Source organism: Equus quagga, chromosome 13 (genome assembly GCF_021613505.1).
Source record: "Equus quagga isolate Etosha38 chromosome 13, UCLA_HA_Equagga_1.0, whole genome shotgun sequence".
In the NCBI taxonomy this organism is placed as follows: domain Eukaryota; kingdom Metazoa; phylum Chordata; class Mammalia; order Perissodactyla; family Equidae; genus Equus; species Equus quagga.
In genome coordinates, this window is record NC_060279.1 from 85325771 (window position 1) to 85344013 (window position 18243).

At 43.1% G+C, this 18243-nt stretch overlaps 1 protein-coding gene across 1 annotated transcript; it reads left to right on the plus strand.

Annotated features, from left to right (window-relative positions):
• Positions 1–10426: 10426 nt before the first annotated feature.
• LOC124249990 (leukocyte immunoglobulin-like receptor subfamily A member 6) lies at positions 10427–15973 on the plus strand. The gene is made up of 7 exons (XM_046681646.1): positions 10427–10521; positions 10741–10776; positions 10947–11240; positions 11399–11698; positions 11924–12205; positions 12497–12796; positions 15603–15973. The coding sequence occupies exons 1-7, from the start codon at positions 10473–10475 to the stop codon at positions 15719–15721; spliced, it is 1380 nt and encodes a 459-aa protein (XP_046537602.1). The 5' UTR covers positions 10427–10472; the 3' UTR covers positions 15722–15973.
• Positions 15974–18243: the final 2270 nt, after the last annotated feature.

The following is an 18243-nucleotide window of genomic DNA, read 5'->3' on the forward strand; positions in this document are numbered from 1 at the left end:
GAAATAATCAACAACTACAGCAAAGTTGCAGGGTATAAAATCAACTTACAAAAATCAGTAGCATTTCTATACTCTAATAATGAACTAACAAAGAGAACTGCAGAACACAATCCCATTCACAATCGCAATAAAAAGAATAAAATAGCTTGGGGTAAATTTAACTAAGGAAGTGAAAGACCTATACAACAAAAACTACAACACTTTCCTGAAAGAAATTGATGACGACATAAAGAGATGGAGAGACATTTCATGCACATGGATTGGAAGAATAAACATAGTTAAAATGTCCATACTACCTAAAGCAATCTACAGATTCAACGCTATCCCAATCAGAATCCCAATAACATTCTTTACAGAAATAGAGCAAAGAATCCTAAAATTCATATGGGGCAACAAAAGACCCCAAGTCGCTAAAGCAATCCTGAGTAAAAAGAACAAAGCCGGAGGCATCACAATCCCTGACTTCAAAACATACTACAGAGCTATAGTAATCAAAACAGCATGGTACTGGCACCAAAACAGGTGCACAGATCAACAGAGCAGAATTGAAAGCCCAGAAATAAAACCACACATCTATGGACAGCGAATCTTCGACAAAGGAGCTGAGGGCGTACAATGGAGAAAAGAAAGTCTTTTCAACATATGGTGCTGGGAAAACTGGACAGTCACATGTAAAAGAATGAAAATTGACCATTCTTTTTCACCATTCACAAAAATAAACTCAAAATGGATCAAAGACCTAAAGGTAAGACCTGAAACCATAAGGCTTCTAGAAGAAAATGTAGGCAGTACATTCTTTGACATCAGTATCAAAAGGATCTTTTTGGACACCATGTTTTCTCAGCCAAGGGAAACAACAGAAAGAATAAACAAATGGTACTTCATCAGACTAAAGAGCTTCTTCAAGGCAAGGGAAAACAGGATTGAAACAAAAAACAACCCACTAATTGGGAAAAAATATTTGCAAGTCATATATCTGACAAAGGGTTAATCTCCGTAATACATAAAGAACTCACACAACTCAACAACAAAAAATCAAACAACCCGATCAAAAAATGGGCAAGGGACATGAACAGACATTTCTGCATAGAAGATATATGGATGGTCAATAGGCACATGAAAAGATGTTCGTCATCACTAATCATCAGGGACATGAAAATCAAAGCTACACTAAGATATCACCTTACACCTGTTAAAATGGCTATAATCACTAAGACTAAAAGTAACAAATGTTGAAGAGGTTGTGGAGAAAAAGGAACCCTCATACACTGCTGGTGGGAATGCAAACCGGTGCAGCCACTATGGAAAGCAGTATGGAGAGTTCTCAAAAAAGTAAAAATAGAAATACCACATGACCCAGCCATCCCACTACTGGGTATCTATCCAAAGAACTTGAAATCAGCAATTCCAAAAGTCCCATGCACGCCTATGTTCATTGCAGCATTATTTACAATAGCCAAGATGTGGAAGCAACCTAAGTGCCCATCAACTGACAACGGGATAAAGAAGATATGATATATATATACAATGGACTACTACTCTGCCATATAAAAGGATAAAATCGTCCCATTCACAACAACATGGATGGACCTTGAGGGAATTGTGTTAAGTGAAATAAGCCAGATAGAAAAAGACCATCGCTGTATGACTCCACTCACATGTGGAAGTTAAACATGTAGACAAAGAGAACAGATTAGTGGCTACCAGGGGAAAGGGGTGGTGGGAACAAAGGGTGAAGTCGTGCACCTACAACACGACTGACAAACAAGAATGTACAAGTGAAATTTCACAAGGTTGTAAACTACTATAATCTCAATAAAAAGTTAGAAAAAAGATTCAGGCTTGCCAAAGCAGTGAACTTTATAGATGTGCTGCTCTCTGAGTCCCGCCATGATATACCCTGTATCACACCTTGCAACACTTCACACTAAGAAAGAGACACAATTCTGGGTACGAGGCTTTGGATGGTGGAAGCAGCATATACCATACTTGAGAAAACATATTTCTCCCTTATCAGGTGAGTGACAAGGCTATGGGTTTGAGTGGAGCCCAGAGGAAGACAGGGGTCTGCAGTACCAGGACCCTAGTGCCACAGCCAAGTGACCTGCCAGGTCCCCTGGTGCTGTATGAACCCCTGTACCGTGAGGCTATGGGAATTCCCTGCCCAGCCCACTGGCAGAGTTCAAGTTCAGCGCCCTTGGGTTCATGCCATCACATCACCTGCAGCAGAGAGTAGACGCCACTTAAAAGGCTGCTCCTGACGTGCTACTAGTTCCCAATAGAAACTGAATGACTGACAAGGAGACATCAAGTGTCCATGCAAGTGGAACCATCCATGACGAGCTGACAATTGTCATTCCCACCAAGCCATAAGGTTGCAATCCATTGTTGGGTGAGAGTGGAAACCTGGAGCCATGGAAAGGTCCAGAAGACAAAGGTGAGTCGTACAAAGATGTGGTTAGATGCAGATGATGCCCACATCCGTACGCATCACAATGGCGCCTCTCCTGAGCCATCATGTACAGCTCTGTGGTCTGGGTCATGCCTGGTGGTGGGATGTTTTGGAGTAGTGTTGCGCTACAGCCCCACTCAGGGGACTCTGATGAGAGGAAATGCCTTCAGTGGGCAGATATTCGTGCAATGAAAAGGATAATGCACATTTTGTGGAAAGAGAACCGGCTAAATGTAAAGGTGTACACGGACTCCAGGATAGTAGCAAATATCTTGCCTATACGGTCAGGGGACTGGAAGGAGCATAACTGAATGGAGGAGACAAGGATATCCAGGAAGGAGCCATGTGTATGGACAGATGTACAGGACTGGGCTCAAAGCACTGGATCTTTGAATCAGATATTGATGTCCCCAGAGAGCCCCACTGTAGACAAGGTTCTTAACAACCAAGGGGACAGGTTGGCTCTTTCAGCACATACTAGCCAGCCTCTGCTCTTCATCATCCCAGTGTTTTACAGAGCGGCCTATGAAGGACAGCCACTGCGGGAGAGATGGAGGCTCTTGATGAGCCTGGTGTCATGGACTGCCTTTCACTGAGAGTGATGCAACTACAGACACTGATGGATGGCCATCGTTTCAGCAGCGGAGACCAACAGAGAGTCCTTAACATGGTATCATTCCTTATGGAAGCATCAGACATGTGGCTGCAAGTTGATTTCAGCCCTGATGGAATGGACACTGATTGAGCCTAACTAGCACGTATGTGTGTGTGAACACTGAGGCATAAAATGTGCCCCCTTTAAGTGTGTAGTTTGATCACCTTTGACAAATGTAGAAATTCACGTAACAGCTACCACCACAATCAGTATACAAAACAAACTCCTAAAATTCCACGGTGACCTTTTCAGTCAACCTATGCCCCCCAACCCCAGACTGAGGCAAACAGCAATCAACTTCCTTCACTAGGTGTTAGTCTTGCCAGATCTGGACTTTCACAGAAATGAAATCATAAGGCATGTGCTTTCTGTATCTGCCCTCTTTTGTGCAGTAATTTTTTAAAAATTTGTTCATATTATTGATATCTCACTTTAGTTCGTTTCATTGCTGTAATAATTATTGATATTGAACATTATTTCATGTGTTTACTGGTCATTTAAATCTCTTCTTTTGAGAAATGTCTGTTCAAACTGTTTTGCTGATGTGGGAGGGTTTTATTACTATTTGTAAAAACTTTACTTATTCTACATACAAATCTTGTATCAGATACACACACAATATATATATTTTTTCCCTCAGTCTGGCTTGTTTCTTCCATTACCTAACACTGTCCTTTGAAGAGCAAAAGTTATTAATTTTTTAAACTCCAATTAACCTTTTTGTTGTTGTTGCTGTTTTTGATTTTGTGTCTTTCTGAGGAATCTGTATCTAATCTAAGTTTGTAAAGATTTTCATGAATGTCTTCCATTAGCTTACAGTTTTGACTTTTGCAACTAGATCTATGATTCATTTCATGTGAATTATTGTTTCTGGTGTGAGGTAACAGTCAAGGTTCATTTATTCCAAATAGACATCCAGTTGCACCAGCACCATTTGTGGAGAAGATGATGTTTTCCTCAAGGAAGAACTTCTGTCTTTGTTGAAAGTCAATGGATCGTCTACGTGTGGGTCTAATCTAGGATCTCCATTCTGTTTATTTTTTCTACCTCCTGTCCTTACGCAAATACCACACTGGCTGTTACATTTGTTCCTTCCACAGAAAGTCTTGGTGTAAGAACATGTCCAATTTTATTCCTTTTCAAAACTGTTGTGCTATCACTGCTCTTTTGTATTTCCACATACATTTTAGTATCAGCCTGTCAATTGCTAAAAAAGCTAGGTGGGATTTTCATTGAGGTGGTTTGAATACACGCCAGTTTAGAGAGAGCTGATATCTTAACAATATTGATCCTTTCATCAATAAATATGGGATACTGCTTCTTTTTTTAGTTCTTTAATTTCTCTTAGCTAAGAATGATAGTTTTCAGTCTTCAGATCTCACACCTCTATACTTACATTTCTCCCTACATGTTATGGTCTGGGGAGCTATTGTAAATAGTCTTGTATTTTAATTCTGCTTTCCAATTGTCGCTTGTTAATTTACAGAATAAAATTCAACTGATTTTTGAATATTGATCTTATATCTTGAGAACTTGCTCCTTCGCCTCTTAGTTGTAGAAGCTCTTTGTAGATTCCTTGGGATTTCCTCCACCTGATTATACGGATTGGGAATAAAGACAGTCATATCCCTTCCGTTATGCCTTCTATTCCCTTTCACTTGTCTTACTGCACCGGCCACTTCTGAATAGAAGCGGTGAAAACATCATTGCCTTTTTCCCAATCACAAGGGAAAAACATTCAGTATAATTTTAGCTAAGCATAGGTCATAGATGCTCTTTATCTGATTAAGGAAATTCCCTTCTATTCCTGTATTGCTGAGCGTTTTATTTATTTGATCCAATCTTTGTGTGCATGTAAGTATGTAAGGATGTGGTTTTTCTTTGTCAGTCTCTTAATGTGGTGGATTGCGTTTATTGAATTTCAGATGCTGAACCAGCCTGGCATCTGAGCATGAATCCCACTTGGTTCTGATGATTGTTCTCTTCCTATATTACTGGGTTTTATTTACCAATACTTTGGTGGGGATTTTGACATCTATGTTCTTGAGGGACATTGGTCTGCACCTTTCTTTCCTTGTACCGTCTTTGTCTGATTAGTGTTTGGAGTAATCCTTGCCTCATAAAATTGTTGCAAAGTGTTTCTCTCTCTTCTGTTTTCTGGAAGAGAATGTGAAGAATCGTATTAATTCTTCCCCAGATGTTTGGTGGTATGTGCCAGTGAGACCGCTGAGGCCAGGAATTTGCTTTTCTGGAAAGTGTTTTAACTACAAATTCAATTTAATGTTTTTCAAGAATATCAGATGATTTCCACTTCAGTGAGTTTTGGTAGTTTGTGTCTTTCAAGAGTTGGGCCATTCCATTTAAGTTGTCCAATTTATGGGCACAGTGTTTTTTGTAGTAGTATTCTCTTACTATCCTATTAATTATTAATTGATTAAAAATAATCCTATTTATAGTGACATTCCATCATTCATGCTAGATGTCGGCAAGTTGTGTCTTGTCTATTTTTTTCTACCATTAGCCTTTCTAGTGGTTTGTCAATTTTATTGGTCTCTTTAAAGAATCAGCTTTGGGTTTCATTGATTTCTGTTCCTGTGTTTTGTTTCCAGACTCATTGATTTCTGCCCTCTGTTATTATTGTACTGTGCTTACTTTGGGATGAGTTTGCTCCTCTTCTCCTTGTCTCTTAAATGGAAGCTTAGGTTAGTGATTGGAAACCACTCTTTATTTAAAATGAGTACTTTCTGCTCTTCTCTTCCTTCTAAACTCTGCTTTGGCAGCACCCCACAATGTTTAGTAAGCTGTATTTTCATTTTTGTTCAGTTCAAACTATTTTCTGATTTTCCTTGAGTCCTTTTTGCCCCATGGATTATTTAGAACTGTCTTGTTTAATTTCCAAATAGTTGAAGATTTTCCATATACCTTTCCAGTAATAGGTTTTTACTTAAATTCCATTAGGATCAGAAAAGAAGTGATGGATGATCACTTCTTTTAATTCTTTTAAATTTGTTAAGCTTCATTTTAAAACCAAGGATATGGACTATCGTGGGCAATATTCCATGTGCGCTTGAAAAGAATGTGCACTTTGCTGTTGGTGGAGTTTTCTCCGTGTGTCAATTAGATCAAGTGTTGATAGCGTTGTTCAGGTTTTCTGTGTCCTTGTTGATTTGCCATCCATTTGCTCAAACAATTACCAAGAGAGGAGTGTAAAATCCCAGACTACAGTTGTTGAATTATCTATTTGCCCTTTCATTTCTGACAGTTTTTCCCTCATGCATTTTGAAGCTCTGTGGTTTTGTGCATACACACTTAGGATTACTATGTCTTCTTGGTGAGTTGAACTTTTTATCTTTATGTAATATCTTTCTTTATCCTTGATAATTTTCTTGTTCAAAAGTCTACTTTACCTGACATCTTTTATTGTTCTGTCTCATATGGCAGCCACTGTGGCAGATAGAATAATGCTGCTTTCTCCCAAATTTCAATGATATCCACACCCTGATCCCTGAAACCTGTGACTATGTTACCTTATGGGGTAAAAGGGGGTTTGAAAATGTGACTAAAATAAGTATCTTGAGATAGGGAAATTTTCCTAGGTTATATGGGAGAGCCCGAGGTATTCACAAAGCTTCTTGTAAGAGGGAGACAAAAGGGCCAGAGTCAGTGGTCGGAAATGTGATGGGGGAACCAAGAGGCTGCAGTGATGGAAGGAAGGGGTCAGGAGCCAAGCACAGCAGGCAGTCCCTGGAAGATGGAAAAGGCCACGAACCATTTCTCATGGCAGAGCCGCCAAAAGCAACCACCCCTGCTGACACCTCAACTTTACCCATTGACTGATTTTTTACTTCTGACCTCTATCACAGTAAGATGATAAATTTGTATTGTTTAAATCCACTAAATTTGTGATTTGTTACAGCAACAATGGGAAACCTAGACAGCCACTTAAGCTTTCTTTTAATTAAGGTTTGCATAATATATTCATCCTCTTATTTTTAATAAATTTACATTATTGTATTAAGTGAACCTCTGATAGACTGCATGCAGGTGGGTCTTACTTGTTGTTGTTAATCTAATCCTAATCTCTGCCATTTAATTGTGTTTGCACCATTTATATTTAATGTATTATTGAAAGTTCTTTTAAGGTTTATCACTGTATTGTTTGTTTTCTGCTTGTCCCTATATTGTTTGCTCTTCAGTGTCCCTTCCTTGTCTTCTTTTGGCTTTTTGGAGTACTTTTTAGTATTTCATTTTAATTTATCTGCTGATGTCCTAACTGTAACTCTTTGCATGTTGTTTCTTAAGTGACTGTTGTAGGCATTATAATATACACACATAACTTCACAGACCCCACAAAGAGTTAACATTTTATCTTTTCAAGAGAAATGGAGAAGCCTTATCCCCGTATAGGTCCTTTCACCCTCACCCCTTCGCGCTGGAGCTGTTCTGTGTGTTACATCTACAGACATAAAAACCCCATCAGACAATGTTAACAGTTTCGAATTGGACGAAACCAAACATATTTTAAAGAACTTAGAGGAGAAATATATGCTATTACATTTATCTAGATATTTACTATTTTTCACTCTTCATTTATTCTTGAAAGTCCAAGTTTCCCTCTAGAAGTATTTCCTTTCTGCCTGAAGAATTTACCTTATTTCTTTTAGAGCAGGTCTCCTTGTGACAAATTCTCTCGGTTTCCTTTCTCTCAGAATGACTTCATTTTGCTTTCATTCCTCAGGACACATCCAGAAGAATTCCAGGTGGCTCTTCTTGTCTCTCAGAACTTTCACATCTTCTGACCTGGACGGTTTCTAATGTGAAATCTGTAATCATTCAGATCATTTTTCCTCTGTGTTTCATGGCAATTTTCTCTGGAAATTTGTTTTTTTGGGTTTCACTAATTTGATTATGATTATGATGTGTGTGGGCAGAGTTTTTAAAGCTCATCCTATTTTGCGTTTGCTGAGCATCTTGGACGTATAAATTTACGACTTTCAATAAATCTATGAAATGGTCAGCTTTTATTTTTTCAAATATGTTTTTCTTCATTAATATCAATCTCCTTTTGCTGCAGGATCAATGATATAATTTATCTCACAGATCCCTGAGTCTGTGTTCATTTTTTTTAAACGTTTTTGCCTCCAACCCGTGCTCTCGCTCAGTGCCTGGAGAAAGAATCCACAGTATGAGATGAAGAGCTCTGCTCAGGGGAGGAAGGGGCAATAAGAAGGCAGAAATGACTCAGAGATTTTGAAGGAAAGTGATGAAGAAAAAGATGGTGCCGACTTATAGAAACAAGGAAGCCAGTGAAGGGAAGTGTTTTGAGGGGAAGAAAACCCTCATTCCCAGGTTGGGAGGGAGGGCTGTGATTTCTTCTAAGAAATGGTGATCAGCCCTCTAAGCATCTCCCCAAGCCTCCTTCTCCCCTAGGGTCATCCTCCCTGTGAGGGCCCCATTGGCTCCTCCAGGCACCAAGGCAGAGAGAGGATCAGCCCTCAGTTCTTCAGTCCCTTGCACTTCACATTCAATCGTCACATCCACACCACCACGCCCCTTGAGTCCTTATTAACAATATCACAATCCATCACAAGAGTCAGGAGGTCTCATCTGTGTCATCACATCAGCCTCCTTCCTGGTCTTCCAATCCAAGCCCGCACTCCTTTCTCCAGTTCATTCCTCTCGCTGCCTCCAAAACATTCTTCTAAGAATCCTGTCTGGTCTGATCCTGCCCTGCTCAAAACTCTTCCTACAGTTTCCATCTTCAAAAAAATACAAGTTGCACCATCTGATGTTCAGGGCTGTGAATGATCAGGCCTGAGCTAAACTCACCAGCCCCAGCAAACACAACTCTCCTCCTCAACCAAACTCGTCACAGTTAACCACACACACCTCCAAACACACACACACCAACTGAGCTACTTAACAATTCTGTGCCTTCCTCGGGCTGCTCCCACAGCAAGTCTGCACCTAGCTGACTCCTTTCCAACCTGAGGGACCAAGAAGCCATCCTGTCTCATTCCACTCAACTGGAAATGTATTTTGTGTTATAGGTTTGTGCAAGGGTTATATGAGAAAACCACATAAACGACTTCAAATACTGATCAACACACCATCCAGGGGCCAGATTACTGTTGGAGTTTTATTATCAATAGAGCTAATTATCAATAGAGTTTTCCTGCTTTACATTTCTACATGGTGGTAGTCTTTTTAAAACAGAAATATGGGGGCTGGCCCCATGGCCAAGAGTTAAAGTTCCACACACTCCACTTAGGTGGCCTGGGTTCGCAGGTTCAGATTCCAGGTGTAGACCTACCCAACTCATCAGCCATGCTGTGGTGGCATCCCACATACAAAGTAGAGGAATATTGGCACAGATGTTAGCTCAGGGCAAATTTCCTCACAAAAAAAAAACAAAAAAAAATCCCAGACATATGTTCACCCTGTCTGTTGCTTTAAATCTTCCCATTGCCTTAAAAGTAAAATCCAAACTACTTGCATGGTGCTCAAGATCCTGTGGGACAAGGCCCAGCCTTCTCCTCACTGCTCTCAATTCTGAGAACAGCTCAGATCTTTGTAGGCGAGGAAGCCCCCACCACTACCTCTGGGCTAACCCCTGCTCACGCCTTGGGTCACTGCTTCCCCCAAAAGATCTCTCACAACCAAGGCCCACGGTTCAGGAAGTCTGTTATTGAATCTCATTGCCCCCTGTTTTTTTTCCTTCTTCTTCCAACTTGTATTGAAACAAGACTATAAGTGAATTGTTTGCCACCTAAATATTTCTAATGTCTGTCTTCAGTCATCCGAACCCTTGAGTCCAAGGAAAGAATCTGTCAGCTTCACCAATGACCCTCCAGCTCTTGGCACCGTGACCGGACATGGTAACTGGTCAGTAAATATTGACTGATTGCCTGGCTGATGAAAGAAAGGAAGAAAATTTGCATTTACAGAAGCTCAGCAAAGGGAAGTTCTTTGCCACAAGCCACAAAGCCCCTATAAGAGGGAGAGTCAGCGTTGGCACTGAAATGGGCTGGCTCCCAGGCCCTGTCCTGCATCGTCCTCTACCCTCATGTTCTAGGACAAGCGTCTCTCTGGATTCATTTGGCATAAGCCATAGAAGCAGAGTGTGTCTGTGTGCAGGGACTCAGATCTGGTCTGGAAGGTGCCCTGGGCCTGAGGTCTCTGCAGTCCCATCCTTCAGGGAGAGCAGAGCACGGCCCTGGGAGGGGCTGTTCCCCTTCCTGTGAGAAACTGCTTATGAGGAAACCATGACGTGGCACACAGAGACTGGATCTTGTCACATCCCGGTCGTCTGTCTGTCCTGCAGGGTTCTGTGGACTTTATAAGTCGTCTGCACCACTGGGGACCATGGGAGGCAGCATCAGGAACGCAACCCTCTTTGCCCTCCTCTGCCTCGGTGAGCTTTGGGGAAAAGAGGAGGGATAGTGTCTGCTCCCCTCCCAGGTCTTGGTCCCTGAGACCCAGGACTCAGGAGGCTCAGTGGGGGCAGGACTTCTTGGGGGAGGACAGACGTGCTCAGTCCTAGGTCTGACCCCAGTGCTCAGGGTCCCAGACCAGGCCTGGAGCTTCTGTGTGCGGGTTGGGGGATGTGCCCTCACAGGGGACTCTCTTCCAGCGCTGTGTCGGGGCCTGTGGAACCAGGTGCAGGCAGGTGAGTCCTCCCCACACCTCCTGCTTCAGCCCAGTGAACGCCCTGGGCAGGTGGAAGGAGCACAGAGGGTCTGGGCTGAGGTGACCAGTCTGGGAGGGGCCTTGAGTGACAGCTGGGCAAGCTGAGGGGAGAAGGTCTCCCCTGACACTTCACGTCTGATTCCTTTCCAGGACCCCCCCCAAAACCCTCCATCTGGGCTGACCCCGCCCCCATGGTCACCAAGGGGAGCTCTGTGACCATCTGGTGTCAGGGGTCTCTGCAGGCTGACGTCTACTATCTGTATAGAGAGGGTGTCTATACAGCCACGGGCAAAAAGGACCTACAGGACTCCAGCAACAAGACCAGTTTCTCCATCGAATCTATGAGCTCACAGACTGCAGGGCTGTATCAGTGTGCATATCACAGCCACAGGAACAGGAACGGCTGGTCAGAGCGCAGTGACCCCCTGCGCCTGCTGGTGACAGGTAAGGGGGAGGAGCCAGGTCCCCTCCCACTGTGGGCTCCTCCTCACAGACAGAAGGGAAGGAGTGTGGGCTCAGGGGACCTCAGCCCTCACAGTCCACACCTGGGGCATTTGAGCTGACGGTCCCCCCTTTAACACAGCTCCCTTCTTCTCCCTCAGGAGTCTACAGTGCGCCCTCCCTCTCAGCCCACCCAGGCCCTGTGGTGGCATCAGGAGAGAATGTGTCCCTCTTGTGTAGCTCAGAGTTCACATCTGTCACTTTCCATCTGCTGAAGGAGGGAGGAGCTGATCCTCCCCGACACGTGGAATCGAGGAGCCATCATTGGAGGGAGCCGGCTGTCTTCCCTGTGGACCCCGTGAACACCTCCCATGGGGGAACCTACAGATGCTATTATAATCCCCACTTCTACCCATATGTGTGGTCACACCCCAGTGGCCCTCTGCAACTCGAGGTCACAGGTGAGGGTTCCCCTGACCCACCTCTTTCCTGGGACCCCAAAATGACTGACCTAAGCTGCGTATCCAGTGGAGCCCTGGGGGTGACGGGGGTTGGTGACTTGACCTCCTGGGTCCTGAACCACAGAGCAGGATGTTTGGGGGTCGACCAGTGAGAGCTCTCACTGTAGCCCCAGTGGGCAATGTGGGGTCTGCCTCCCCTTCGATGCCACTGTCCCTTCTCTCCAGGTGTGTACAAGGAGCCCTCCCTCTCAGCCCAGCCTGGCTCGCTGGTGCTCTCTGGAGACAACCTGACCCTCCAGTGTCACTCAGAGGCCGGCTTTGACAGATTCGCTCTTACCAGGGATGAGGGGCTCACACCCCCTCAGAATCTTCATGGGCAGCACAGCAGCGACTTCCCCCTCGGCCATGTGAGCCACACCCACGGGGGCCAGTACAGATGCTATGGTAGACACAACCTCTCCTATGCATGGTCGGCCCCCAGCGCACCCCTGGAGATCCTGATCGCAGGTGAGGAGCCCCATGTCCTGATTGTCTGCTCAGGGTGCTGGGCCTAGTGTCACCCCTTGTGGTGATGGGGTCCAGAGACAGGGTCCTGGAGCAGGGACTGAGATGGGGCCGTGGTCTAGGGAGAGGGAGTGAGAAAGGCGGAGACGCCAGGAGATAAAAGACAGAGAGGAGCTGAGAGGGGGTCACAGACAGAGTCCCTGGAAAGAGGATGGTGGTCCTTCAACTCACGGTCAAGGTTGTGTGGGGGGGAGGGGGCAGCTCTCTACACATCACAACCTTCCCCTCCCTCAGGAATGTACGAAAAACCCTCCCTCTCAGCCCAGCCAGGGCCCTCAGTGTCCTGGGGAGAGAACGTGACCCTGCAGTGTGGCTCTGAGATCTGGATGGATACCTTCCATCTGTCCAAGGAGGGGTCACCTGCTCCTCCCCAGCACCTTCATCTGCAGGACACGGCCGCCCCCTTTCAGGCCAACTTCACCATCGGTCCTCTGACCTCAGACCATGAGGGGACCTACAGGTGCTACGGCTCAAACAGCACCTCCCCCTACCTGTTGTCACTCCCCAGTGACCCCCTGGAGCTCCGGGTCTCAGGTGAGGAGCCCCAGCCCTGTCCCCTCTGTCCCTATGACCTATTTGGGGTCCTGTCCTCCAAGAGAGCTCAGGGCTGTGATGGGAGAAAGGGGGCTCTGAGTGAGGGTCATCCAGAAGGGATCTTCCCCTCAGAGACCCTCCCACCCCTGCACACCCGCTTCCCCCTCACCTGGGTCTACGAGGTGCGTGCTGGGCTGAAGGGTCTTGGGGCCCACAGGGCAGATGTGGGAGAAGAGTGTGAATGAGGTGGGGACTCCAGGGTCAGCCCCAACCCCTCTCCTTCATCAACTGGTGAGTCACCGAGGCCCTTTGCTCAGAGGGAGCACGGACCACCCCCAGGCACTTCTGAGAGTCTCTCAGAGGATGCGATGTCCCCTTGATGCTCGAGGACGGGCTTGTGTCCAGGGGAGCAGGGATGGGGCAGGCATGCAGCGGAGCCACGGGCCTCCAGGAAAGAGGCAGCTCTTGCCTACAGAAATTTACAAATTTAGGTTATAAAGATTTATGTCTTAAAAATAGGCAATTCTATTCCTGTTTTCATGGGGTTAGGGTAAATCTATACATTCATTGTGGAGAATAATTTCTTATTCATATCAAGTTTTCTCATAAATGACACTTAAAAGGGAGGTTTATTAATGACTTCAGCCCCCTTTTGAAGGTTTATTCATATAGTCATCTACACTCATAGCTTAAGAATTGTTCAAGCACTTTATTTATAAGTAAGATCTTTGATTTCTTTATAATTTCTAAATTACAATTAAGTACAGATAACAATGATACTGGTTTGGTTACATTAATTTTATACCCTATTATCTTACTACAAATTCTCCACATTTCAATTGTTTTCAGTTGATCTCCTCTGATTCACTGACAATAATTATATTAACCTCAAGAAAACTGAATTTCTACTTCTTTGTTTCAAGATTGTACACATTGTTTTTGCATCAAATACCTTATCATTATGATGACAAAGTAACATGTTAAGATGTACCTGAGTATCACTTCAACAAAACATCTTCATTTCTTGCCCAAACTTTTTTATGTCAGACATATCAAAAATCTGTATTTTATATGTATTTAACACTATCGACCTACCCATGTCAATCCTTTTTTTTTGTTACATTCAGGTTTTATTTGGAAAAAATATTCTTTTCTTAATAGAAGTTAGGAATTTTTCTAGGCTTTTGTATTATCTTCTGTATTTTTTCTCTTTGCTTTCAACCATGGTGACATACATTTAAAAAACTTTTTAGTATCAACATCTTGATATTAACCGCACTGAATGGCCTCTATTGTTCATTCATGCTTTCTGATTTGTATAAGCTTATTTAGAATTTTTACATGAAAATGTATAATTAGAATTGATCAATTTGTTTTTCTCAATGTTATTTTAATTTCAAAACTGGTTATAATAGATTTGCAGGATGACCTATTTTTGGGCTCACCCAATTTTGCAATCCCACTGATTTTCTCTTTTCCCCTAAAGCATGGAAGACCAGAACTGTGGACTTCCTTGGTTCTGGGTATTGTTTATGCAGAGGGTAGAGGTTATCTTTCTTCATTCACTTTTTGTTTATTGAGTGCTATTAACTACTACATGATTTTAATTTCAATGAATCTGGGAGACCCACACAGACTTACAACATTGTTTATTACCCAGCATTTTAGCATGAAAATTTCAAATATAAAATTGAATGAATAATCTTCTCTTCTCGAAACCTTATAGCAGTTTCCAGAGTTCTTCCAAGGAGAGAGGAAGAGTGAGACAGAGAAAGAGAGAATGATGATGATGATGATGATGATGATGATGATGATGATGGTGATGGTAATGATAGTGATGGAGCTTCCCTGTTCTGTCCTTTCTGGTGTGTCTCGAATGCACCAAGCCCCTGAAACTGAACTCTCCCTTCTCCTCTGGACCCTCCCTACATCCCACAGCCGTGACTTATTCCTTATTGAAGAAAAGACTGAGATTTTTCTGGGCACCTGCTCTTCCTGCAGCCTGTGACGCACCTCGTCTGGGTCTTCACACGGCCCTCTCAGCCTCCTTTTTCTATTCAGGAATCAGCTTAAAGGTCATCTTCAAGTGTGATCTGCACTGTGAAACTGTTCATAACAGCTCTGCCTCATTCTTATCTAATTTATTTCACGTAATTCTCCAACTTAAGCTGAAGGGTTGGAATTTTCTCTTTCTCTCCTTCTGTGTGTGTGCGTGTGTCTAACCAACACTCTGTCCTCAATTGTCGAATAAATAGCTCTCATATCTAGAAGTTATCTTACATGGTCTGTGTCCCAGAATGAACAGAGACCATACAATAACCAAATTATTTCTGTATTGCAAGATCATTTTTCTCATCAATCTGACCTTTTGAAGCACATCCAAACTCTGTTCTACAGTGACTCAGAAGCACGTTCTAAACTCAAAAAACAAAAGGAAGCAAAAAAATCCAATGAGAACAGAGGGAATCCTTCTATAGCATAGAAAGTGTTCATTAAGGGACTGCATAACAGTTACGGCATGAGAACAGAGGGAATTGAAGACAGAGCCCAGGTAAAGGCTTGAGTTACATCAACCCCTCATCCATTCCTCCCCTTTGTTTGGTTCTTGGAAGGAGCTGACACCATCAGCCCATCACAAAACAAGTCAGACTCCAAGAGTGGTGAGCAGGAGAAATTCTCAGTTATGGAGCTGGTGTAGATGGTCATGCCCTTTCAGGAGGAAGCAGGTGCCCTAGGGGGATGTCCAGGGGTTCTTGGGTCATTTTGGTCCCTTCTAACCACTGTACCTTCTGTCCACAATCCCTAGCCTCACATTCCAAAGACTACACAGTAGAGAACCTCATCCAGATGGGCGTGGCTTGCATGATCCTGCTGATCCTCGGGATTCTGCTATTTGAGGCTTGGCACAACCCAACAAGATCCTAATATCAAGCCAGGAGGTACACACAAGAGAGAATAATGCACTGTTCGGAGCAGTAGAGTCTTGGAAATAAATTTTGTGTGCCCAGAAGGTTCTGGAAGAGCATCTGGGGCTTATGCTGTGTGAACTGTCTGCAGGTCATTGTGAGATGGAGGAATCATTGCTCATGTGCAGGGACAATGTTGAGATTCTTCTGCCATTTGACTGTGGAACAATCCTTCCTGATAACTGTTAAGTTATGCTGACTGGCTCCTATCGTTCCCCATTTCTGTGAAATCAGTGTATAACACATATGGCAGATTTGGATCCACACCTCCTTACACTTTCATGCTCTACTACACTGTCATGTAATACATTCTTCTTTATTTGTATTCACAACGTACCTTGATGTATATTAAAGAGTCTCCACCTCTTCATTCAGAGTATGCAGTCTCAATAAATCAATAAACTGCCATAACAAAGACGCAGCCTGAAAGAGATAAATCCAAGATGATGCCCTAACACCCTCTCTGGACTCCTCAAGACCTTCACTTTTCATCAGATGCTACCTGTGTAGTTTCTTCAGAAATATCGTCACTTGGATTCAAGACATTGCTGTTTGAAGTGATAGCACGGTTCTTACTTTCCCTGAAAAATCCATTGTTAAAAACACTGATTCAAGCCTTTCTCCAGTTTGTCCAGTGTTACACTCCCTTCATGGCCAACTTCCATGTGCCAATGTGAGGCCCCTGATGCAGAGCTGGTAAGTGATGCACATTCCTGACATTCACAAAACAGTCCAAGCCAATAGGACAACTTGAATTACACTCCAAAATGCACTTAAGTGTCCCTGTATTTTACATGTAATTATCATGCCTATGTCAATGTTGTGACACAGTTTCAGTGAAATCACAAGTCCAAAATTGCAGCACATCCACATGAGATGCAAGGAGAAAAATGGTAATATCAGTTGTGGTAGAAAATAGTGAGCATATAGAATTCTGATTCATTACTTGCAAGAGTGAAAACTACGTCAATTAATTAAGAGAGTAGATGATACCTATCAAGTTAAAATAAGAAACACACAGCTGTAATGTTTAATTACATACTTTAGAGAAAATGTGTACATATGCGGCAGGATCCATTCACAGTGCATTGACAAGAGAGTTATTCATACTAGCCAAAAATCATGTTTATTGGCAAGAGAGTTATTCATATTAGTCAAAAATCACTTTAACATTACATGCACCAAAAAAGACAGAATTTGGTGTTCTTTGTAGAAACTTTAATATTAAATAAACATCAGTGAAAATGAGTAAACTAAAATCCAAAATGGTCATGTGTATCCATTTTCAAACATGATAATGAATAAATGTAAGAAGATTATAAAAACTGTGTGTTTAAGATTATCCCATTTAGCTAAAGTCAGTAAGGAAATATCATATAATGTATACATAGGATAAACTCTACAAACAAAGGAAAGGAAAGAATTCCTTGAAATCTATGATGGTGGTTACCAGTAAGGCAATGTTAGATGGTTTTGTTCAAGATGGAAATGATAGAATCTTCTGGAAGTGTTTTTCTGGACTTTCATCTGGTGACTCATAAGTCTACTTATCATTACTGGTAGATAGTGCATTTCTATTCTGTAAACTATGTTTATTTTCCATACAATTTAGTGAGGTGGTGTTGAAGTAGGGTGGTGATGGCCATATCCTACAATAATGACTAATTTCTAATAAAGTGGCTTTTGATCAGTCATAGCAGATAGTTCACAGGTTGGCATTGGGTTTTCCTCAAAATATGATCTCCTGCCTGATCAACCTCACCTGAACTAGTCAGACAACGAGCTGCTTTCCAGGTGAGAAACTGGGTCTCTGAACAGACACTTTGCTCAAGAGCAGACAATATGCAATTACAATTTAAAGTGGGTTCATGTGAGTTCCTGGACCCATAATGGCCCAAGAATCTGAACTGGGATGAAGCCCATGATATTTACTTGGGGGCTATTTTGGAGATGGTGTTCAACCCCATCAGGGAATGAATTTGGTCACACTGGAAGGGTTGGCTCCAGACTGAACCACACTCAGAATGTCTGGTCATTTCTTGGACACCAATGAGGGGGAATCAGATAGAGGTCATGGGAGACAAGCAACTCTCCTTTCCGATAGTAAACATATGTCAGAGGTTATCATATGCCCTGTTCTGTCTGATTCTGTCTGCTTCATCATTTGCACTGAACCAGAGAAGTTGGGCTGGCACAGTGCCTGGGTCCCCACATGCCCACCCTGTATGTACAGGGATGGAAGTGGTGTGGACTGTGGGGAAATAAGCCCAGACCTGATATTAGACAAAAGGATCCACATGGCGCTCAGCAACCATGATCCCTTTCAAAGGGACCTCTATCTATACACTTTCTTCTTCCTGGAATTCGTAACACTCCCAGCCACTTCAGCTATGACTCCTCCACATCTCTCAGCTCTCTCCTCTATTTCACCTTCTCTAAGTTGACCTTCCATAATGCCCAGACTAGTTATGACTCTCTGTT